Genomic DNA, 22,269 nt, shown 5'->3' with positions numbered 1-22,269 from the left:
TCCGTCCTAAGTGCAGGACCCTGCACTTATCCTTATTGAACCTCATCAGATTTCTTTTGGCCCAATCCTCCAATTTGTCTAGGTCCTTCTGTATCCTATCCCTCCCCTCCAGCGTATCTACCACTCCTCCCAGTTTAGTGGGAGATGACAGATACTAAAAAACAAGTCTTAGTTGATAAATAAAAGGCTGACATTGAAGTCAGAGGCTCAGAGAGATGGCTTGTCAGAGCCCTCAACACTAGTGGAAGGTTTCATTTTGGGAAGAGTGGACTGACTATCAGTCTAGCTAATTAGACTGGAGGAATCTGCCTGTCTGCGAGGGAGCCCAAGAATCCTGTGAATAGCATGCTCTTAAGAGCGGACAATAGTGTTGGGATGAATGTACAATGGTGCAAAGGGCTGATGTGCAATAGTGCTGGGCTGAAGGCCTCTGTCTATGCATTCTTAGAAAGTCAAGAATGGTTGGAATTCCCAGATTTCTGGGATACACCTTGTGCTCTTGGCACCAGTTGTTGAATCTGGCCCAGACAGGGTGTTTTTGTGTTGATACTCTTCTACATGAAAGCAATGTCTTAATGATGCTGGAGAACAGAATGGGACCTTCTAGTACTTCCCTCTCAATAGCCAGGCTGTTAGCTGAAGCCGTTTCAGGTCCAGATGAAGAAGAGGACCTTGCAAGAGGATGTCTGGTCTCCACTGAAGCTGGAATTTGGGGTCCAGTGTCTGCTCTATCAGGTTTGAGAAACAAGGTTTCCTTGGTCAGTGAGGAGTTATCAGTATTACCATCGCCCATTCTCATTGTATTTTCTGGACCACCTTCCCCAGTAGTGGCAAGGGTGAAAATGCGCTAAGTAGGCCCTGGGCCAACTGTGCAATAAAACATCTGTCTCCATGGATCTGAGGTCTGCCTCTCTTGTGAAGTATTTTGGCCTCTTTTTATTCATACTATATGAGAACAGATTGTTTGAAGGGAGGCCAAACATCTGAACATGAGACTGAAAACCTGATTCAGGCAACACTTAGAGTTGGAACCTTGCACCTTTTAGTTCAGGTCCCCTTTGAGGTGAATCACTGAGGGAAAAGAGGAATTGTTCTGCCTACATTATTATTTCCACAGCTTTCGTTTGTAGTGCCAAACTCTTTGTTCCCCCCTTGATTTTTTAAATATGCAACTGTAGTCAGGACATGGTTCCTACTTAGGATGGACTGGAATCTTTGTTGAGCTAGCTTCACCACTCTCAGCTCTAGGAGGTTCATCCTGTGAGCCTTTTCTTCCTGGTTCTATATGTCCCAGGTTGTTTGGATTTCCAAGGGAGCTTGCCAGTCCTTGAGGCTGGCATTGGTTGTGAAGACTAAAAGATCTGGAAGGCAGATGGGCATGCCTTTGTGGACATGGTAATGGGCTGACTATCACTGTAAGGTGTTGAACACCTGTGCTGGAACCCGTACTTGATCTCTCATGTGTTCCAGGAAGTGATCCCACACCTTTAGTATAAAGGCTTAAAGATTTATGATGTGTGATTATCTTCATGGCATGATCCATGTACATGACATTAAAGTCCTAGCAGTTGGAGGCATAGTGCTATAGTTGGCCTCCTATGGCTCTGGAGCAAGAAAATAAATTCCTGGATGGAGCCAGAGAACTTTTCTTGGCACTGGTGATGAACCCTTGTGGCTGGAGGAGATTCAACATCCTAGACATGGTCCTGTGTGCTGCTGATTGCAATGGAGCTGTGATCAGAATGTTGTCCAGGAAGGGGTACAGGTGAGTTCCCTGTGACTGACTCTGGCTGTTATCACCACCACCATCTTCATCCACTTCTTCAGCCTTTGGAGGTTGAGAATGGTTCTGATACCCCCCATGAGTTTCTGTACAATGAAGAAGATGATGGAGTAGAACCCAGAGAACCTTTCTTCTGAGAAAACATGCTTTTATCACTCCCATATCCAGAAGATGAGATATTTTCATTCTGGATCAGATTGTTTTAAAGGATCTCTGGTATGATGGCATGTGGGAGTATTAGCTCATGGGAGTATCCCTGGCTCACTATTTCCCTGTCTGTGGTCAATGAAAATCATTCCTCTCTGAAATACGAAATCCTGTCCCCTAGCTTCAGCTCTGGGTGGAGGCCTACGCGATCTCTGTCATTCAGTGGATTTGGGGGGGCTGAGATCCCTCTGAACTTCCCCCCCAGACCTCAATTCCAGTATTTTCTCTAGGGGAATCTTTTGTCTCCAGGTACATCTGTGAGAATGAGGAGCAAAAGGAGTGCTTCTGTCTGAACTGCAGAGAGAGGAAAGCAGCCTAGGTGTACAAAATTGTGGAAGATGCTGGACCACAGAAACTATATTACTTTTATGAATGGTCTGACAAGGTTTTGTGAAACCACAACCAACCTGGCTTTTCCATTATATCCTAATGGCACAAAACTAAACCATCTATCCCAGCTTCCCGAACTTTGTTAGGGAGATTGTAATTATTTTTTTAGATGAAGTTTAAAATCCTGAAATCACAATAAAACTTACTTATCTAAATGAATGGGTTTTTCTATGGCAAGGGGTAATTGGGCCCATATTATTTATTTTATTATTATTTTATTTTGCAGATTGATTAAATGGGCCAAGTAGATTTGGGAGTGATTGTTTAGATAAATGATAAAAATAACTAGAAAAGGTATAATTTTGTTTAGTTTTGTTTTCTTTGATCTTCAAGGGTTTTTGATTTGGGGCATTATTTTTTTGGTGGGGGGAGGGAGAGGGTATGGGGATTTTTAAAAAAAGGGGGGAAAACTCATTTTATATTTTTTCCCACTGGGAGCAAATGATCTTCTCTCACTTAAAATGAAAATTAAAAACTGCAAAGAAAGTGTTACGGTTAAAAATGAAAATTTTTCATAATAAGGCTTTAAAGTAAAAGTGTTACTTTCTCTCTCACCTTTTCCTCTCACCTATTCAGTGGGGGGAAACAGTAAAAAGCTGAGAGAAGGTGGGAATTTCCACACAATTTTACAATGAAAAATTTCAAATATGCCAAAAATTCCTTTTCCCCCCCAAAAATTTTAGTTTATTTTTTTTTTTGAAAAAACATTTAGTTGTAAAAAAAAGGAGGGGGGGGAACTATTTGACAAAACCCATTTCTCACTGAAAAATATTTTTTAGAAAAATTTAAGCCAATTCTAAACTAAACATAACTATTAATATTGTCCCTCACTGTAGAGCAATATGATTTTATTTATGTCCAGGAACTCATATAATAAACGATTTAATCAATTAAACAATTTTGTTTATTTTGAAGAAATGTTTGCATTCGCTTGCAGTTCGAGGTCATGTAGAGTATACTTCTGAGCTCCATTACCCTGGACAGATGCTGAAATAACCTACGTGTAGAGCATGATGATTGCTCAGGTCCAAAGGAACTGAAGAGTGACCTTAATAGTGAGTAAACTGATTGGCTTCTGGGAAGAATTTTGAGTTTTTAGAACTTGATAGCCTCTAAATCTTGTATTATGGTTTAGGATTGGGTTCTTTTCCGAATGCTTATAATACAACTCATCAGTGAATTTAAATGAATCTCCAGGCTCCACAATTCAAATTGTTAAATTTTATTGCTTACCATCAGACTGTTTACAGACAGAGAAGAATTTTTGATCACAAGATGCTGTTTTCCAGGTTCCATCAAGGTCTAGATAGACACAAGGTATTGTCTGCTTTGGCTCGTCACTGGCCCACTTAGAATAACACATTCTCCATTTATCCATCCATTTGTAATTGCCATTGGTCTGGAAGCAAAATCAATTCAAGGGTGGCTTTTAGCATAATTATAGCATTATATAGTATTAAAGTAGTATAGAATCTATATATAATTTAAAATTTGAAGTGTACTAGTGAGCACCTCTTGTCAGCAGCACAGAAATAATAAGATTAGTAATGTCACATTATAAATTTATTATTTATATAGGACCTACATTACTATGGAACTGTACAAGGGGGGAAGTGTGCTGAACAAATAAGCTAGAATAATAAAGTAGGTTATAAAAGAATACAAACAAAGTAGGTTGCAGCCCTTATAGCTGAAATTCTTTAGGAAGCTGAGAAGTTGTAAATTGTATATTTAAGAAAGAATCCAAAAGAGTCTACATTGGGAATTTTTTTTAAGTAGCCGTTAGGGAACCTTAGATGTGTGACATGCAGAGCTACCCACTGGGATAAACAAACACACAACAGAGAAGGAAGAGTTTAAACTACTGTTCACTAAGTTTAAGAAGTGGTATAAAGAAAAATGACCTCTTTTACCTGCTGCTGGTCTTCAGCCCCTACCTGTACTTCTGTGGCTCTTCCTTTTCCACACAGTCTGCTTCTTTACCTACCAAGTCTTTCAAAGGCTGCCCTCACCCACTGCTTCGCTGCTCTCCTCTATGTTTCTCCCTTTTCCCATTTCTATGGCTTTACGTCTTTCCACCACACCTTGTACCCATAACTGCCTGTTGCTTGTCTCCTTCACGTATTCTGTAGCCTCCCTCATCTTCATGTCTTGCTGGTCTCATCCTTGCATTCTGACAGGATTTCATAGAAGTTTCAGATGCTCAGTGTGAGACCGTAAAGGGTGCAGCTAAAACAGTCTTGTGATAATAGATGCTCCTACCATTTAAAAAGGGAAGAAGAGTTCAAATATTACCTGGAGAAGCAGCAACATATTTGTTGTTCTTACCACATTGCTGTTAAGAGCAATCCATACAGGCTCCCCATATTCTAACACCTGGAGCCACAGAAATGACTGGCTGTAGGGATCTAAAATACTGGCAAGTTCTGAGGATTTCTCCTGGCAGTTTTTTCGTGCCTCTTCCCATTTCATTTTGGAACGGATGACTAAATAGCCACTATCACCACAACGGGTAAAGTCAGAGGCTGGAATTGTTGTTGGGGAATGAGACAGTTTAGGGTCTGTAGCAAAAAAACGAAACAAAACATGCAAAGATAAACTTTGGGTGCAAAGATTTGTCTTGTGCCAGTGAACAACAAGCATCTGCAGTCTTCAAAATTTAAGTAGTGTGGCATTAATTATTAATGAAAAAACTTCCTCGCTGAACATTCATGAGAAATTGTTATTTTCAAAACATCAGTGAACACTTCTGACTGAAAACTCTACATTTTGAGGTTGGGGAGGGTAGCCTGGTAAGCAAAGTGGAGTAATGCAGTAGTGGTTTACGTCTCCAATTTTGAATTCATACCTGGGTAGGCCAAAAGTGAGAGTGAGTTTATTGGCTTACGCACAAAGAGACACCTGGACAGATTTTGCAAAATGTTACTCTGAATGCTCCCTTCTGTGCCATGGGAAAGAGGGGAACATGTGACCCTATATATTTATTTTTATGGTGTGCACTAGCATCATTGAGGCAGAGAAATTCATTTCACTTAAGAAAAGGATTGATCTACTGTGCATACAAACCCCGGTTAATCCACAAACAATTGCAAAATGAGTTTTTAATGTGTTTTTAGTTTGCAAAACTAGTGAAACAGAGCTCACCACTGCCCATCTGGCATATAAATCCTCTGGCTTCGTAACACGGTTCATCCTTCCATTGCCCTATCTTATCAACAGGACCTGTTTTCACAACCACACAATCCAGCTAGGGGAAAAAAGCATATATGAATTACTAAAAAAATGTCAGCAACAAAGAAGAAAGCCTTTTCCTCCTTCTGGAGCTATAGCCCTGGGCAGTTTCAGTCCCTGTATTCTTGCCCATTTGAATTCTGCTGGTATTTGGTGTGTTATTTACATCCAGCAACACCTTCTCCCATGTGGCATTCTTTTACACACAGCTGCTATTCCTAGTGGCTGCTTCAGTGCAGCTACTTCCTCAGCTCTAGCCTCTGCCTGCTTATCAATTTCACATTTTTATTATTCTGGAGATACTGGAGAGATACTACTATTCTTGAGAAGAGAATTAAATACAAAAAGCAAATGTACTAAAATAGGACTAGAAACATTCTGTCACACCATCAGCTTTGCTTGTTACCAATTACATTTCAGAGTTAAATTTAGGGATTGACAAGATGGCAAGGAAATGTTTAAAATAAACTTTTAGTCGTTCTTACTGTGAAGGAAAGTACTGGTGGGGTGTGAAAGGAAGATGTAGAGAGATAGAAGGAAAAAGGACGGTCAGAGTCATTGTCTTCTTGGATTTGAGTCTTAGGCCACAATTTACATTGGTGTAACTATGTCGGTCAGGGGTGTGAAAAGTCCACACCCTGAGCAGAGACGATCGTGACGGCTGATAGTGGGGGAGCAGAGAGAGGGCAGCTGGCTTCAGCAGTATCACTGAGCATGCTCAGTACAACCCAAGCAGCATATCATGTAACCGCTCATGCCTCCACCATGCATTGCCTTTGCCCCAGCGCGACAGTTATACCGACCTAACCTCTGGTGTAGAGAACACTGTGTCAAAAGGAGAGCTTCTCCCATTGACACAGCTACCACCTCTTGCTGAGGTGGATTAATTGCTGACAGGAAAAGCTCTCCCCTCAGTGTAGTAGCATCTTCACTACAGCACTACTTTAGTGCTGCTCTGTATGTGTAGACAAGGCCGCAGTTGTTGTGATGTCACTGTCCTTTCAAAATGATGTTCTGAATGGGGTAGTTCTACATATCCATGAGATCATGCTGCTCATTTAATTAACCACAATCAGGACCATTCTATCTCCTATTTAGTTAGGTCTTTGGATAATAATGTTCACAAAGAGGGAAGGACAAGTCAACGGATCAGACTGGTAAAAACTCAAATATTTTAAATAAAACCCCCACAGGTTAAAGATGGCATAATAGATAATTTACACCCAATTTCAAAAATGTGTAAAGTGTGTGTATGTAGTGAGGGGATGCGGGTGAGAGGGAGGATCAGAAAGTGAATAAATTGGTAGCAAACAAAAATAATAAGAGCGACATATTCCTTCATTTTACACTCTCCTTTTGTTTTTGATCATTTGTACTGTTTTACTAAGCAAGGGAAAGATTCTGTAGCAGCTAACAATCAGGGGCAGGTACCGGATGTGTGTGCATGCGAAGAATAAATGGATGGGTATATGTAGAAGAAATTGGGAGAGGCGTGGAGTGAGTTGGGTCTGGAGAATGTGTCTGTGGGTAGGTGGAAAGGCTGGGAATAGAGTGGTGTGAAAATGTAAGTTTTGAATGCATGGAACGGATGAAAGAGGGGTAAATAGGCAATATGTCAATGCAAATCAATATATATATGTGCAAGTGTATGCAAAATTGTGTTAATTAAAATATACTAATTTTTTATTTCAAATGTTGGCAGGGATGCATGAGGATTTTCCCATTGTTAACTCACCATAAAACAATGAACCTGGTTGCCAGTTTCTAATTTCTTCCAGTGCTACTTCAGAAATGTCTATTGACTTTGAAATATCTTCAAACTAACTATTCTTTAAAAAGATTGGAAGTAAAATAAAAGTCAAATACATGTGGTCTCTTCCCAGCTCCATAGATACATTTTCTCTTTTGTTACCCACAAGCTCTTTCAAAACAGACGGTATCTCTTTTTATGTCAGTAATACATTCAAAAATATTCTCCAGAACAAATCGCTAATAGTTTCCTCTTGTATCATTGTGACTGAAGTCAGCCCATCTCTCCTACAACATTTTAGAACATCCTTTCAAAATTCACTTTGTTCTTACTTGAGAAATAGGGGAGTGATGAATGCCACCATTTAAACTCTCCTCTCACATCAACAGAAGACCTGAACCTTGCAATATTGCCGCTCTATTCCCAAATGCAACAGACAAGAACACTAGGAAAACAAAGAAGCCTACATAAGAAATAAATTTAGCAAGTTATTTAAAGTCGGATTGCCTTCTCCAATGACAGGTTTCAGAGTAACAGCCGTGTTAGTCTGTATTCGCAAAAAGAAAAGGAGTACTTGTGGCACCTTAGAGACTAACCAATTTATTTGAGCATAAGCTTTCGTGAGCTACAGATCACTTCATCAGATGCATCCGATGAAGTGAGCTAAAGCTCATGAAAGCTTATGCTCAAATAAATTGGTTAATCTCTAAGGTGCCACAAGTACTCCTTTTCTTCTCCAATGAGTTTATTCAAACAACAAGGAGTCCGGTAGCACCTTAAAAACTAACCTATTTATTTGCTCATAAGCTTTCGTGGATAAAAAAACAACTTCTTCAGATGCATGGAGTGTTTATTGGAAATCTCTAATTAATGTTTACCTGATGCAGATTGTTGCCAGTCTCTGGCTGCAGAGAATCATATAGGATGATTTCTCCAACTACAGGTGAACCTGCAATCCAGTTGGTGTAGTAGACACCACTTCCATCTGCCCAAACAAAGTGGAGCTCAGAATTTATATCATTCAATCCAATCCAGGCATCAGTTTTGGCATCTTTTAAGTGGTAAGTAAGGAAAGCTGGAATAAAGCCAAATAAATATTTATAGGAAAGGAAGATACATGAGGAAGGAAGGGAAGGAAACCTGGCACATGCCTTCCTCTAATCAAGGAAGATGCCAGCATGTCCAGAATTAGGGCACGGTTACAAAAAACATACAAAACCTGCTTAATTATTTAATTTTAAATTATCTTGTAAATGCAATATTTTACATCTTTAGATTAGTATCTGGCAGAGCAGAATTGGTCCAGAACCATGAATCCAGGCTCTTGGCTGGGAAAAGGCTCAGAGGACAAAAGACCTGGATCTGTGGAGAAACATGGGTAAGGGCAAAGCATGGCACCATACCTAAGGTCACTGAAAATCTACCAGGTCCTGCCTGCTCATATTGTTGTCCACTCATGAGTTCGAATTTAACATCCATATCTGAATTCAGTGTCTACGTGGTGAGTTAGTGCACAGCAAGCCAAAATGTGTTTCTGCAGTGCGGCAACTTGCTGTGCACTAACTCGCTCTATGTACGCTGCTACGGTGCACTAAAAGTTCTCTAGCATGGCAAGGCACCCTGAGATGCCCCATAATGAATAGCACCGTAACACACTACATTTAAGGATGAGCATGAATGGCAGTAGGGGCAGGTGAATGGTGCATGAAGTTGCTCTTGTATTGAAACAGCTGCGATTAATATTGTTGCCCATTGGCCTGAGCAGTTAGCTAAAATTCAGGATTTTTTCCCATTAGGAGGAGAAATTGAGGACACAAGTCAGGGGTTTCTTTGGTGTAATCCTGTCTATTTATGAAAAAGGTATACAAAGTCCTGTTTCCCCGAGCACAGTAGAAACCAACAGCAACAGGTAGTTTCCATGCTCAGTACTTCCACACTTATCTTGCCAGTGAGTCCTGTGTCCAAGTATTTCTGGCTCTCTGCTCCTTCCCAGGGTTGCCCTCATGACTGCTTCTCTTGCTGTTTGCTAGCTTTTTACATCCCCCCTTTCCCGCCCCACACAGACACACATACATAGGTGCCAGGTCTGTGAAATTTTTGGTGGGGTCCTGGCATCTCCTGAGTGGAGATATAAGGAGCAAAGTCCTCTATACTTTGGAGCTTGGGGGTGGAGCCCCCCCAAGGAGGAGAAAAAGTTGAAAATATTCTCAGGATGCAGCTCCAGAAAGACCAATGGCATCTTATTAAACTGGGTGGGCCCCAGGGGGACCCCACGAGCCTGGCTCCCTTCTCCGGAATGTGACACGGCAGGTTGGTAACCTGGGTGGACCCTGGGGAACCCGCGGAGCTGGCTCCTCACTCTGGAAAGAAAGATGGTGGCTCAGTAATCTGGGTGAATCCCAGGGGAGCCCCCAGACCTGGCTCCTTGCTCCAGAAGGAAAGATAGTGGCTAGGCAACCTGATTACTGAGCCACCTTCTCCCCTTCTGGAGCAGGCCCAGAAGCAGAAAATGTGGAGGAAGCAGCATGAGGAGATGGCATCCTCGTCTCCTCCACCACTTCTGCTTCTAGGCCATCTCCAGAAGGAAAGATGGTGTTTCAATAACCTGGGCTGTTCAGGTTATCAAGCTGCCATCTTTCTTTTCCATAGACCCATATAACCAGGTGCCCATGCACACAGCTCAGTCAATCCTCTAGCCACTGTGTTTGCAACCACTCCCAGGATTTGCCATGTTGCCCAGTGCCTTGGCCAGTAGACTCTTATTGTTTCCAGCTATCACTATATTAAGGGGGCTTATTTGTTCCTTTCACTGAGCCTGACAGAAGGATTCTTAGTGTACCCATCCACTTTAAAAAGTCTGTATTTGTCTATATAAATCAAACATCCACTTGATGGCAGACATTAACACCTTCCAGAATAACAATATGTAGAGTTAATATCTTTTACTGGATCACAAGAAGAGCTCTGTGAAGCTCAAAAGCTCATCTCTTTCAGCAAGAGAAGTTGGAGAAATAAAAGATATTACCTCACCCACCTTGTCTCTCTCAGGCTATGGCTACACTAGAGGCTACAATGAAGCAGCTGAGCTGCTGTAAACTCTCTAGCGTAGCCCCTTGAAGCCGACAGGAAAGAGCTCCTGTTGACTCAATTAATCTACTCCCAACAAGCAGCAGCAGGTATGTTGGTGGAAGAAGCTCTCCCACTGCCATAGCACTGTTCATATCAGTGCTTAGGTTGGTGTAACTTATGTCGCTCGGGGAGGGTGGCTTATTCACACCTCTGAGTGACATAAGATATACCAACGTAAGTGGTAGTGTAGACATAGCTTAAGTTTAGTTTCGGTTAGTTTACCCACCATTTCTTTCCTTCTTTCCGAGTACACCACTAGACTAAACCACTTCCCATGTGGTGTGGCATGGGAATATGGGGTAAGCCCAGAGAACAAACTTTTAGCACCACAACTACCACCACCAACCAATATACCTGATGTTTGCCACCTCCATCTGCCTGGCTGGTATAATAAAGGACTTTTATGTGTTATCAAAATACATATTTCTTAGAAGGAAGGTTCATTAATTCTTTCTCCTGAACAATAACAGGAAGCGATAGTATAATACACACTCCCCTTTTTTGGCACACTTTTCTTTGCAAGGTTTGATTGTTGTCTCATCTAATCTCTAAAGGGTCTATGTACTGTACCTTGCACTTGTTCATTAGGTATGCTAGCCAGGTTTCCTCCGAACTTTACACAAGTTCTACGTGCAGGAACCCACATAACTCTATCTTCATCTCTGGAGCCAAAAACTTTGTAACACTGGGGGGAAAAGTCAGATATTTACTTTATCAGGAAAAGAAAATAGAAGCTAATTGAATTGTATTAACTATAATATATATTGTTCAAATTCAGATCTGAATTTCCCTTATTCTTATGATACATGCAATGTATTGGAGATGTTTGCTACCATACCTTATTTCTAAACAAAAGCCAACTTTCAGGACACCCTCCTGGAGGAGAAGGTGCTGTCACAGCAAATGTTGAGTTTACAGTACTACCATGCCTTTCACAGATAAAGGCATTTGGAATACCACAGTTGATATCATTCCACAAACCTGAAAGCAATTTAAATATAGAAAATAAGCCATTGGATGAGTTTGACATTTCTGGTGAAAATCTATCACCTCCCCATGTTTTTATTTCCCCTGGGAATGCCACAGACTTTGCGTCAAGTCAACTGTCACTTGTTCCTGTACTTGAAAAGTTTATTAACTACATCCCACTTGCAATGCTTGCACAAAGGCTTTGAGCCTGCTAATCCTTGGGTGGTGCACAGTTTAGGTATCTGGACTCCAGTGTAAGTGGGAACAGAGATTATGTGAGGGAGACGTACAGTTAAGCAATTAATGTACGGTCATCCTGTACTCTGAGCCAAAGTTTCAAGCGTTTAGGCACCCATTTCCTTATTCTCAAGAGCTCAAACTAAAAAAGAGACAGCGTGTGGCTCACTTCGAGGAAATACAGGATTAAACACAAACCTCAACATGTGTATTAGGCACTTAACTGTGTTCCCCATTCTTTGGCCAGCCTTACTCTGGTTACCAGCTGGGGGTGAAATCCTAGCTCCAGTGAAGTCAATGGCAAAACTCCCATCAACTTCAGTGGGACCTGGATTTTGCCCTATTTGTCTGCAGAGCAGTAAACTTTTTAAAGTGGGCTGGATTCCCCTGCACACCTGGTTCTACTCATAACTTTTTAGCTTACACTTTTGCCCAGCACTGCATTTACCTGGGTGGTATATAACCCCCAAGAGTGAGAATCATTTATTATGGGTACATTGTTTTTCCCAAAGTTATCTTTTCTACATATAAAAAGAGAGGAGGCCAGTTAACAAACATATGGGGAAAAGATATAGCCACACAAACACATATACACACACAAAAGTCAAAATGTGTAGCTCAGCAAAGTTTTTATATAAGACCACACAATTTTCTTCAGCATTTGCATAGTCTGGCTCATTTTTCGCCCAAGCTACGTAGTGCACTGGGCTTCCATCCATCCAGCTAAAAAACCAAAAAGGCTAGTAATTACTGGTTAAATTACTTTGTTTTTACAAAAGAAACAATGCAAATCCATTTGTTTTATTACAGAAATCATTTGATAGAAATATCACAAGTGTACAAGTATATTCACTACTTTGCATATGTGACGTTAGGCTCAACTTCCGTTAGGATTAAAGGTAACTAAAGCCCTGCACATAAGGTCAAGAATACAGTACATATTTTATTTTGCATGGTGATTATCTCTGTATTCATAGCACTTACATTCCCAATAAAAAAACCCTTCATTACGATGCAGGTCATTTAATACATAATTAAATTCACTGAGTTTGCTTTTCAACACATCATATAACTACCTAAAACCATTTTTATAACTGCTTTTTAAGAGTCAGGTGATGGGATGAAACCCCATTTTAGCTGGAAAGTAGTTTATAGCCAATTAGTTACCTCTGTTGCACCTATGCTGTAATTAATTAGTGGCTTCTCAGCCAGAGGGGCATGGCCAAGCAGTATTCGGTGATAAGTTAATGAACATGGGGGCATCATCAAAGGGAGAGAGTTCAGTCTGAAGGGAGGAAACACATGGAGCAGAGTGACTCCCATGAAGGGGCTTGAGACAGAGTCTGCAGGAGAACAGATACCTCAGGAAGGCAGCTGGAGGGGCCAGTGTCCAGTACTGGAGCTGGGGAAGAAGACTCTCAAGTAGCTGAGAAAGGAGACTGAAAACAGAGCCCCGAGGAAGGGCTGATTGTTGAGAGACTTTGGGACATTAGGTTTGAGCTTTTGTTACCCCAAAAGGGATTTGACTTAGCTGCTTCTCAGCTGGAAAGCTGAATTGCACCCAGAGGCCTATAGGGTTGCTGGAGGTGAAAACCACTACAACAGCTCACCAGGATACAAGGGGGGATGCTGGTGATGATTGTGCACCCTAACAAGTCCCTTTAAAATCAATGCACTACATACAAGATGTTAACTACTCCATGGAATAAAACTAGATATTGCTTGTTTACTTACATAAACTGTTGATCGACACTCAGAATTAAACCAATGAGATATGACTCCTTTTTGCCATTTCTTAAAATCTAAACACAAGGATGTGATTTTAATTAAGTTCTTCCATATATATAACAAAAACTATTTGATATGAAAAGCAGATTCTTTTCAAATTATTTGGATTGGAATAATCTTGTGGACTGTCTGTACAGCTGACAATGACTTGCGACTCAGTGGAAATATGGATCACATCTGCTAGAATACAATTTTTGCCTCATTAGCTTGAATGCTTTCCAGCTAGTTCTGGATGCCATACTGCTATAATCAAAGCAGTTAGAAATGTATCCAGGCCAGCCTGGCAAGCACATTCCTGATTTTAAGAGAATGCTTTGTGGGGCACTGTGTGCAGTGCTGCACAATGCCTCCCCGGAAGATTACTGCCCTGGTGAGGCTGCGGGAATGGTAAATATTCCTTCCTTAATTTCAGGAAGAATCTAGTTTAAATTATTTAGGTTGTTCAGGGTAAAAAAGCACCTACATGTTTTCTTTTAGATCAGTCCGTTAATTAACTGTGCTTCAAAATCTCCCTTCTCTGTTTGTTCATATTCTCTCTCACACACCAAAAGCACCAGCCTAATGCAGTGATTTTTTTGCAATAGTGACTTTATGATATTAGCAACTCTGTTAGTTCCCACACTTGCAATGTTTTGAAAGTTTCAAGGGCCTGATTGTGCAACACCTGACCCAAGCAAAACATCCACTGGATTCTGAGGAGTATAATTGACTAAGACCAGATATAGTTGACTTTTGAGCCTAATAAGTGGAGCAGCAGCAGGATCTGCCAGCTATTATTCTGAACATTTAATTTTCTGTTAAGAAGCTGCCTTATATATGTCCTTTTTCAATTAATTTTCAAATCTATTAGACACTGTAGTGAAGAAATCATGTAAAAATGCACATTCTCCTGTATTTCATAAACATATGTGACGTATGCTGACTATGCTGAATTAAGTAATAAAGTGTTTGCTTACGTATTTCCATAGAAACTTTCTTTCACTGTGACAACAAGATCTGCACAATGCTTCTTGCAGAACTCCCTAGCTTTTTCCAAGGGGACACTTTCTGTGCTGAAAAAATACTGCTTGTCCCCATATATAATCCATCCATCTTCATTGACTTCATACTCTGCAAGATAAATAATGAAACTCCATGTTCTGTACCTAGTGTGCATTAAGGTAGGCTCTTCTTGTTATACTGTATTATTCTCCAGGTAAGATGAAATAGACAGGAGCTTAGTGGCAGAAGAGCTTGTTTGTTCTGGTTTAAGTGGTGTTCCTGTAAAGGAAAGGAAAAATTAATTTTCTATATTTTTGACATATGCTCGTGATATTAAAGGAATTTTTTCATTCAGCAAAATATTATTTTGAGCCCCCAAGTTTTTAAGTGTAAAGAAAACATGAATCCCTCCAATGTACTGGATTTTAGCAATCCATCATATGACTTACACTATATATTACTTTGATATTTGTGTAATAAAATGTGTTTTATGGGGGTGAAACTAAAGTATGCCTTTGGGAAGAGTAAGAGGGAAAATACAATGCAGAATGTGGTATGCTCCAAATCACTGGTATGTTCAGATTGACTCCCCAGCTCCTACCACTTTAGCAGTAATAGAAATGGAACTCTGCTGTTTCTTCCACTGCTGCTAGCCCTTTAACTATAGGGCTTCAAGATGCTCCAGAACTGAGGTACAACTGCTGGTGGCCTAGCACCTCTCAGCCCTGCAGCGATTTTGAGTCCTGCAGCTGGATAAAGGGGGGGTAGCCTGTCTACTGAACATTCTTACTGGTTGATTTGTTAGACAAAGACCTACTTTGATTGTCCTTCCAAAGATGTAAACAGGGGAAGGACAGGACAGGACAGGACAGCTTGCTGCCTTCTTAAAAGCCAAGGGGAGGGGAGGGATGTTGTGCAGAGGCCTGTACTCAGAGCTCTCCAAAGTAACAAAAGCCCAACTCAGTCTGTTACATAAAGTTGATTATGAAAGTCATCAAAAGTTAAAGCCAGGAAGACTGAATTAGTCCAAAAAACAGGCCTACTGCTACAACCCAAGGACCGTGTTGAGATTGCGACTGGTAAACAGAGGAGGCTGGAACTGGAAATGAATGGACCAAAACTGGTGTGTTAGAAATTAGGCTTCACTGGTGGACAAAATGATGAGGTGGTAGGCTATTCTGCCCATCATTCCCTTTTGGGGTCCTTAAAAGAGACTTCAGGGGGAGGGTCAAAATAATTAGAAGAGTGGAGTTAAAGGACTGAGCTTTACCAGCATGGCTGCCACCCCTACCATCTCTTGGGACACCAGGATCCACTGTGCCACCATTGGAGCTTCCCTGTCCTGATCCTGAGAGATGTGCTGAACAGAAAGGGCCAGAGAGAGGGACCCAGATGACTTTGCCACCTCCACCCCTTCTGGCTAAACCTGGAATGCGAGACCCTATCTCATGTGTCCTTTTCCTTCCTTATTTCTTCTCTTTTCTCTGTCTCTCTTTTTTGCCTTTTGTTTAATAAGAGATGAGTTTAAGCAACCAAGACATCACTCCACCACTTTGCACCACTCTTGTGAGCCTGTGACTAATGAGGCAGTGAAAGCAACACCCTAAACAACCTGATGCTGATAGAAGTTTACCAGGTCACAGAGTGGCTGATAACAGCTGGTGCTGTGTCTGTGCATCTACAGCAGTGAGACTTCAGGTAAGACTCAGCACCAGAGACAGAAGTTGTGTTTTCTGTTCTTTTCTGTCTCCTTTTGTGTGTGTTTTTGGTCAATGAATTACTTTAATGACATTGTTTTAAGGTCTGAATTAACTCCATCTCATTATAGCTGTGAGATACCATTGTGTCTCAGTCTCGCTGCATGTCCCCTTATGGAAAGAATGATTCTCAGGGTCACAGCAATTTAATCTAATTAGTCCAGCTAACTGGTCATTGTTTTTTTTTGTCTAATATTCTAATTTAAAATAGAAAGTAACCTACCTTTCTCTATTTGACAAATCCAATCGTTAAAATGTTCACAGTGTGTGTTAATCCAGTCCATGGAAAACTCTTCATTGACTGTTCCACAATGTTCATTTCCATGCTCATTACTGGGTTCAGAATTATACCAGTTTTTATACCTCATCTACAGTAGAAACACAATTGGTTTAATTTCAAGCCAGGCTCTTGCTTTTTGTGCCAACAGCACATGGATGTGTTATGAAAGCAACATATTCAGCTTTTGTAAGAAGAGATATCAAGGTGGGGCTAAAAATTAAGTGGGGAAAGGGAACTGCATTATATATCTGCATGCAGTAACTAAATACATTTTGGAGAGACTGTAGTATATCTTTGTCACAGTAATATAATTGCCTCCAAGTAGTCAGGGTCCTTCAATAGCCCCTACTTCCACTTGTTTTGATGGTATAATCTTAAAGACTAATGGGCCCCACTGGATTCCAGAACACTCTGAGGGGATTGCTGTCCAATCATTTCACCAGTGAGATGATGGCCTACTGGAAGATTATAGTCATCTTCAATCCATATCCCTTAATGAACTGCCCCCAGTCGCTCCAAGGATGATGAAGTTAGAAAGATAGCTATACGGCTAAAAACTAAATCACTCACTGGAGAGCCATTACTCCAAAAAAAGCCCTCATCAGGATCCAGGCAAAATAAACCAATCCAGAAAGGCCGAAAAGACAGTCCTTTGTCCCTAAAATGTGTGATAGAAATAGAATAACACATAACTATAACAGGATATAGGTCATCATTATACACAATCAATGTTAGTACTTACAGCAGTTCAGCAAATTTTAAGGCTCTCGATATTTATAGGCTCTCATATCTGTTGGAGGCTTAAAGGCATACTCAGAACTTTAAACCTAATAAGTTAAATTAATTGTGTCAGGATCTGCAGATAAATATTCTGGTACATGGTAGTGAAGTCTTGACACACACCTCTGTATAGGAGACATCTCAAGTACTAAATTACCATCAACTAACTTTGATGGCGATTTTCAAAGCAGAAAGTGCAGTTAGGCATCTAACCCCCATTAATTTTCATAATAATCAAAGCAACACAAAATATTTCCTTGTGTGACAAATGCTGATGAAAAAAAATTCTTAGCTTGTTTTTATTTTTTAATGTTTCATTGTTGCCTTCTTTTAGGGGAAAAAAAATTCCACATAGATTATGAACTACTACTTTGTTTGAAAATAGTTTAGCAAATATTCTTTGACTGGATTACTGGCCTAATGGGTAGAGGGGAAGCAGTTGATGCGATATATCTTGATTTTAGTAGGGCTTTTGTCACAGCCCCACAGGACAGTCTTATAAGCAAAGTAGGGAAATAAGATCTATCTGAAACCGCTAAAAGTGCACGACTTGTTGAAAAACCATAGTCACAGAGTAGTTAACAATGATTTACTGTCAGACTGGGAGGATGTATGTAGAGGGGTCCACTACTATTCAATATTTTCATTAATGGCTTGGATAGTGGAGTGAAGAGTCTGCTATAAAATTTGCATATGACAGCAAGTAGGGAAGGGTTGCAAGAACTTTGGAGGGCAGGGTTAGAGTTCAAAATGACATTGACAAATTGGAGAACTGGTCTAAAACGAACAAGATGAAATTCAATAAAGACAAGTGCAAAGATAAGTACACTTAGGAAGGGAAAATCAAATGTACAAATACAAGCGAGGAATAACTGGCTAAGCAGTAGTACTGCAGAAGATCTGGGGGCTATAGTGGATCACACATTGAATATGTGCCAACAATGTGATACAGTTGCTAAAAAGGCTAATATCGTTATTGGGTACATTAACATGAATATCGTCTGTACGACATGGCGGGTAATTGTCCCTTTGTAGTCTGCACTAGTGAGGCATCAGCTGTAGTACTGTGTCCAGTTTTGGGTGTTACACTTTAAGAAAAGTGGACAAATTGGAGAGAGTCCAGAGGAGACCAACAAAAAATGATAAAAGGTTTTGAAAACCTGAGTGTGAGGAAAGGTTTAAAAATGGGTATGCTTAGCCTTGAGAAAAGGAGACTGAGGGAGAACCTAGTAACAGTCTTCAAATATGTCAAGGGCTGTTATAAAGAGGATGGGAATCAATTATTCTCCACGTCCTCTAAAGTTAGGAAAAGAAGTAATTGGCTTAATCTGCAGCGATGGACATTTAGGTTAGATATTAGGAAAAACATTCTAAGTATAAGGATTGTTAAATACTGGGATAGGTCACCAAGGCAGTTGTGGAATCCCTGTCACTGAAGGTTTTTAAGAACAGGTTAAACAAACACCTGATAGGATAGTCTTGGGCAGTGGTTCTCAATCAGGGGTACACATGCGCCTGGGGGTACCCAGAAGTATTCCAGGGGGTACATCGACTCATCTAGATATTTGCCTAGTTTTACAACAGCCTACATAAAAAGCACTGGGGAAGTCAGTTCAAACTAAAATTTCTTACAGACAATGACTTGTTTATACTGCTCTATATATTATATACTGAAATGTAAGTAAAATATTTATATTCCAGTTTATTTATTTTATAATTATATGGTAAAAATAAGAAAGTAAGATTTTTTTCAGTACTAGTGTGCTGTGATACTTTTGTATTTTTATGTCTGATTTTGTAACCAAGCAGTTTTTAAGTGAGGTGAAAGTTGGGGTTATGCAAGACAAATCAGGCTCCTGAGAGAAGTATAGTAGTCTGGAAAGGTTCAGAACCACTGATCTAGGCCTCTAGATATATTTGGTCTGGCCGCAGTGTGGGGAAATGGATGACCTCGAGGTCCCTTCCTGTCCTAGATTTCTAGGAAATGTAGTTAGAAATGAGTCCTAAATGGAAGCATTGGCCATTCATTTTTTCCATTGCTCTTAAGTTTTTTGTACCATCTGAACCAATTTTAGAAGCTCCCCAACCACACTTAGAAATTAGTACATAACAATTCTGTTTAACCTGTGAAGTTTGTGTATTGACTCAACCCTTTTTCTGATGAACCTAACTAAACATATTCATAGATTTTCAACTGACTATTTTAGGAAGGATCCAAGAGCATTTTTAGTTTTGTTATACAACATGTTATACTGCAATATTGTTATATTGGAAGACCAATTATGAAGCCTATACTTACACTATTGAATGCTGTATCACTTGTTGTTCTTCTTTACTATTGATGGCAGCCAGATCTCCTCCTATCTCTCTACAAAAATCTCGAGCTTCAAGCCATGATTTCTTTTTGTTTCCTTCTCTCACAAAAGGCTAATGATATATTTTACAATTAAACACTGTATATTATGCTATATGCATTAAAAAAGACATTTTAGCTATTTTCCTGTATGGGGATTTAAGACAATGTGAGAAATCAAAGAGCTAATCATATAAAAGTAAACATATTTAAATTGGATTACAGAATGCCATCTTCAGATAGTCTGCTGTTTTGCTGATAATTGACAGTTGAAACAAGTCCCATAAATAGTCTATACGCTAGCTTGTTATGTTTGTACCATAGCCTGGGAATCTCTGCAGTTTAGACTTTCTTTGTATCTATCTGCATGTATCCAGTTCATTATTAGTTTGGAAATTTAATACTTACTTTGAAGCATGAACTGATGTTATCGTTTGAACCCCAACCCATGGGGCATTTGGAGTAAGAATTTTTTTCTGGAACAGGAGGATGAAAGGTCATTGCTTCAGCTTGTTGTTTGCAGAGAAATTTTGCCTTTTCTTCACAGTCCTGAACATGCCATAATCCAGCTGCACTTCCAGTTCTCATTGCTACACACCCTGGCTTTCTTCCTTCATGAGATGTAAATGAAATTAAAATGCACACTTTTTTTCTTTTTGTTCCCCCTGTAATTTTCATATCTCATTTTATTATGTTTTATGAGAGTGAAACCTGTATTGGAGTTGGGTAATGGTTATCTGGCTGCTCAAATAAGGAGTTTTGCAAAGTGAATCATGTAAACTGAAAAGACGAGATTGGAGTTATCCAGCAACTTAACTCCTTTTCCAAAAATTTTAAATCTCAAATGCATGAGCAGTCATTGGTATCCAAAGGACACTCTGTCTAGGTCTTTTCTGTGACAATGCAAGTAGCCGGTAGTCTGTCATCTTGAAATGGTCAAGATCCTGCAAATAACTTCTGAAATTCTCACACACCCACATACTCACCTGACTTTCACATTCTTTATTTGGCAGTATGTGGTCTCAGAGCCTGAAAGCCATTTGGAACAATATTCCATGGATCACCTCCATAAAGCAACCAGTTTTTGTCAAACTTTGCTGTGGTTCTGTTTATCATATTTACTGTACAATTTAAAAGAAATCTTAATGCAAGGTGTCTAACCCAATGAGAAAGAGATAAGAGGAACAAAATGGATGAATAGATAGAAGCATGGAAAGCAGATACAGAAACCACCTGAGGACAGCAAAAGACATCCCTGCAAACTAGCCAACATCTTTCAGCCAGTTTTCTGTAGTACTCCTTTCCATCCTCCTTTCATTCTCTACACAAGGTGGCTTTTTCCCTTTTAACGATTGTGAAAGAAGAGCTACAAATACCTTTGACTGCAGTATATATTTAAGGAATTATGGGGAGGAGGTGAGCAGCCCTCAGTGGTGAAAGAACAGATTGAGGACTATTTATAAAAACTGGACATGCACAAGTCCATGGGTCTGGATCTAATGTATCTGAGGGTGCTAAGGGAGTTGATGGATGTGATTGCAGAGCCATTGACCATTATCTTTGAAAATGTGTGGTGATAGGGGCAGGTCCTGGACAATTGGAAAAAGGCAAATATAGTGCCCATCTTTAAAAAAGGGAAGAAGGAGAATCCGGGGAACTACAGACTGGTCAGCCTCACCTCAGTCCCTGGAAAAAGCATGGAGCAGGTCCTCAAGGAATCCATTTTGAAGCACTTAGGGGAGAAGAAAGTGATCAGGAACAGTCAGCATGGATTCACCAAGGGTAAGTCATGCCTGACTAACCTAATTGCCTTCTATGATGAGATAACTGGCTCTGTGGATGAGGGGAAAGCAGTGGATGTGTTATTCCTTGACTTTAGCAAAGTTTTTGATACAATCCCAGAGTATTCTTGCCAGCAAATTAAATAAGTATGGATTGGATGAATGGACTATAAGGTGGATAGAAAGCTGACTAGATTGCTGGGCTCAATGGGTAGTGATCAACGGCTCAATGTCTAGTTGGCAGCCACTATCAGGTGGAGTGCCCCAGGGGTTGGTCCTGGGGCCGATTTTGTTCAACATCTTCATTTAATGATCTGGATGATGGCATGGATTGCATCCTCAGCAAGTTTGTGGATGACACTAAGCTGGTGGGAGAGGTAGATACTCTGGAGGGTAAGGATAGGGTCCAGAGTGACCTAGACAAATTGGAGGATTGGGCCAAAAGAAATCTGATGAGGTTCAACAAGGACAAGTGCAAAGTCCTGTACTTAGGACAGAAGAACCCCATGCACTGCTACAGGCGGTGGACCGACTGGCTAAGCGGCAGTTCTGCAGAAAAGGACCTGGGGATTACAGTGGATGAGAAGCTGGGTATGAGTCAACAGTGTGCCCTCGTTGCCAAGAAGGCTAACGGCATATTGGGCTGCATTAGTAGGAACATTTCTAGCAGATCAAGGGAAGTGATTATTCCCCTCTATTCGGCACTGGTGAGGTCACATCTGGAGTATTGTGTCCAGTTTTGGGGGGCCCACTACAGAAAGGATGTGGACAAATTGGAGAGAGTTCAGTGGAGGGCAATGAAAATGATCAGGGGGCTGGGGCACATGACTTACGAGGAGAGGCTGAGGTAACT

The 22,269-nt window shown here is 40.5% G+C and overlaps 1 protein-coding gene across 1 annotated transcript in view; it reads right to left on the bottom strand.

The window, feature by feature from the left end:
• Window positions 1–22,269, bottom strand: part of LOC125630818 (macrophage mannose receptor 1-like) — a 56,696-nt gene that overhangs the window by 6,780 nt on the left and 27,647 nt on the right. The window contains 14 exon segments of the mRNA XM_075124751.1: window positions 3,614–3,779; window positions 4,709–4,941; window positions 5,525–5,627; window positions 8,240–8,436; window positions 11,061–11,175; window positions 11,329–11,473; window positions 12,321–12,419; window positions 13,431–13,498; window positions 14,441–14,469; window positions 14,472–14,744; window positions 16,446–16,590; window positions 17,073–17,160; window positions 19,582–19,709; window positions 20,044–20,246. Coding sequence (XP_074980852.1) covers window positions 3,614–3,779; window positions 4,709–4,941; window positions 5,525–5,627; window positions 8,240–8,436; window positions 11,061–11,175; window positions 11,329–11,473; window positions 12,321–12,419; window positions 13,431–13,498; window positions 14,441–14,469; window positions 14,472–14,744; window positions 16,446–16,590; window positions 17,073–17,160; window positions 19,582–19,709; window positions 20,044–20,246 — 1,992 coding nt within the window.

This window comes from Caretta caretta, chromosome 2 (assembly GCF_965140235.1).
Source record: "Caretta caretta isolate rCarCar2 chromosome 2, rCarCar1.hap1, whole genome shotgun sequence".
NCBI classification, from domain to species: domain Eukaryota; kingdom Metazoa; phylum Chordata; order Testudines; family Cheloniidae; genus Caretta; species Caretta caretta.
The sequence above is the reverse complement of the archived record's forward strand: the minus strand, read 5'-3'. Positions and strand labels throughout refer to the sequence as shown.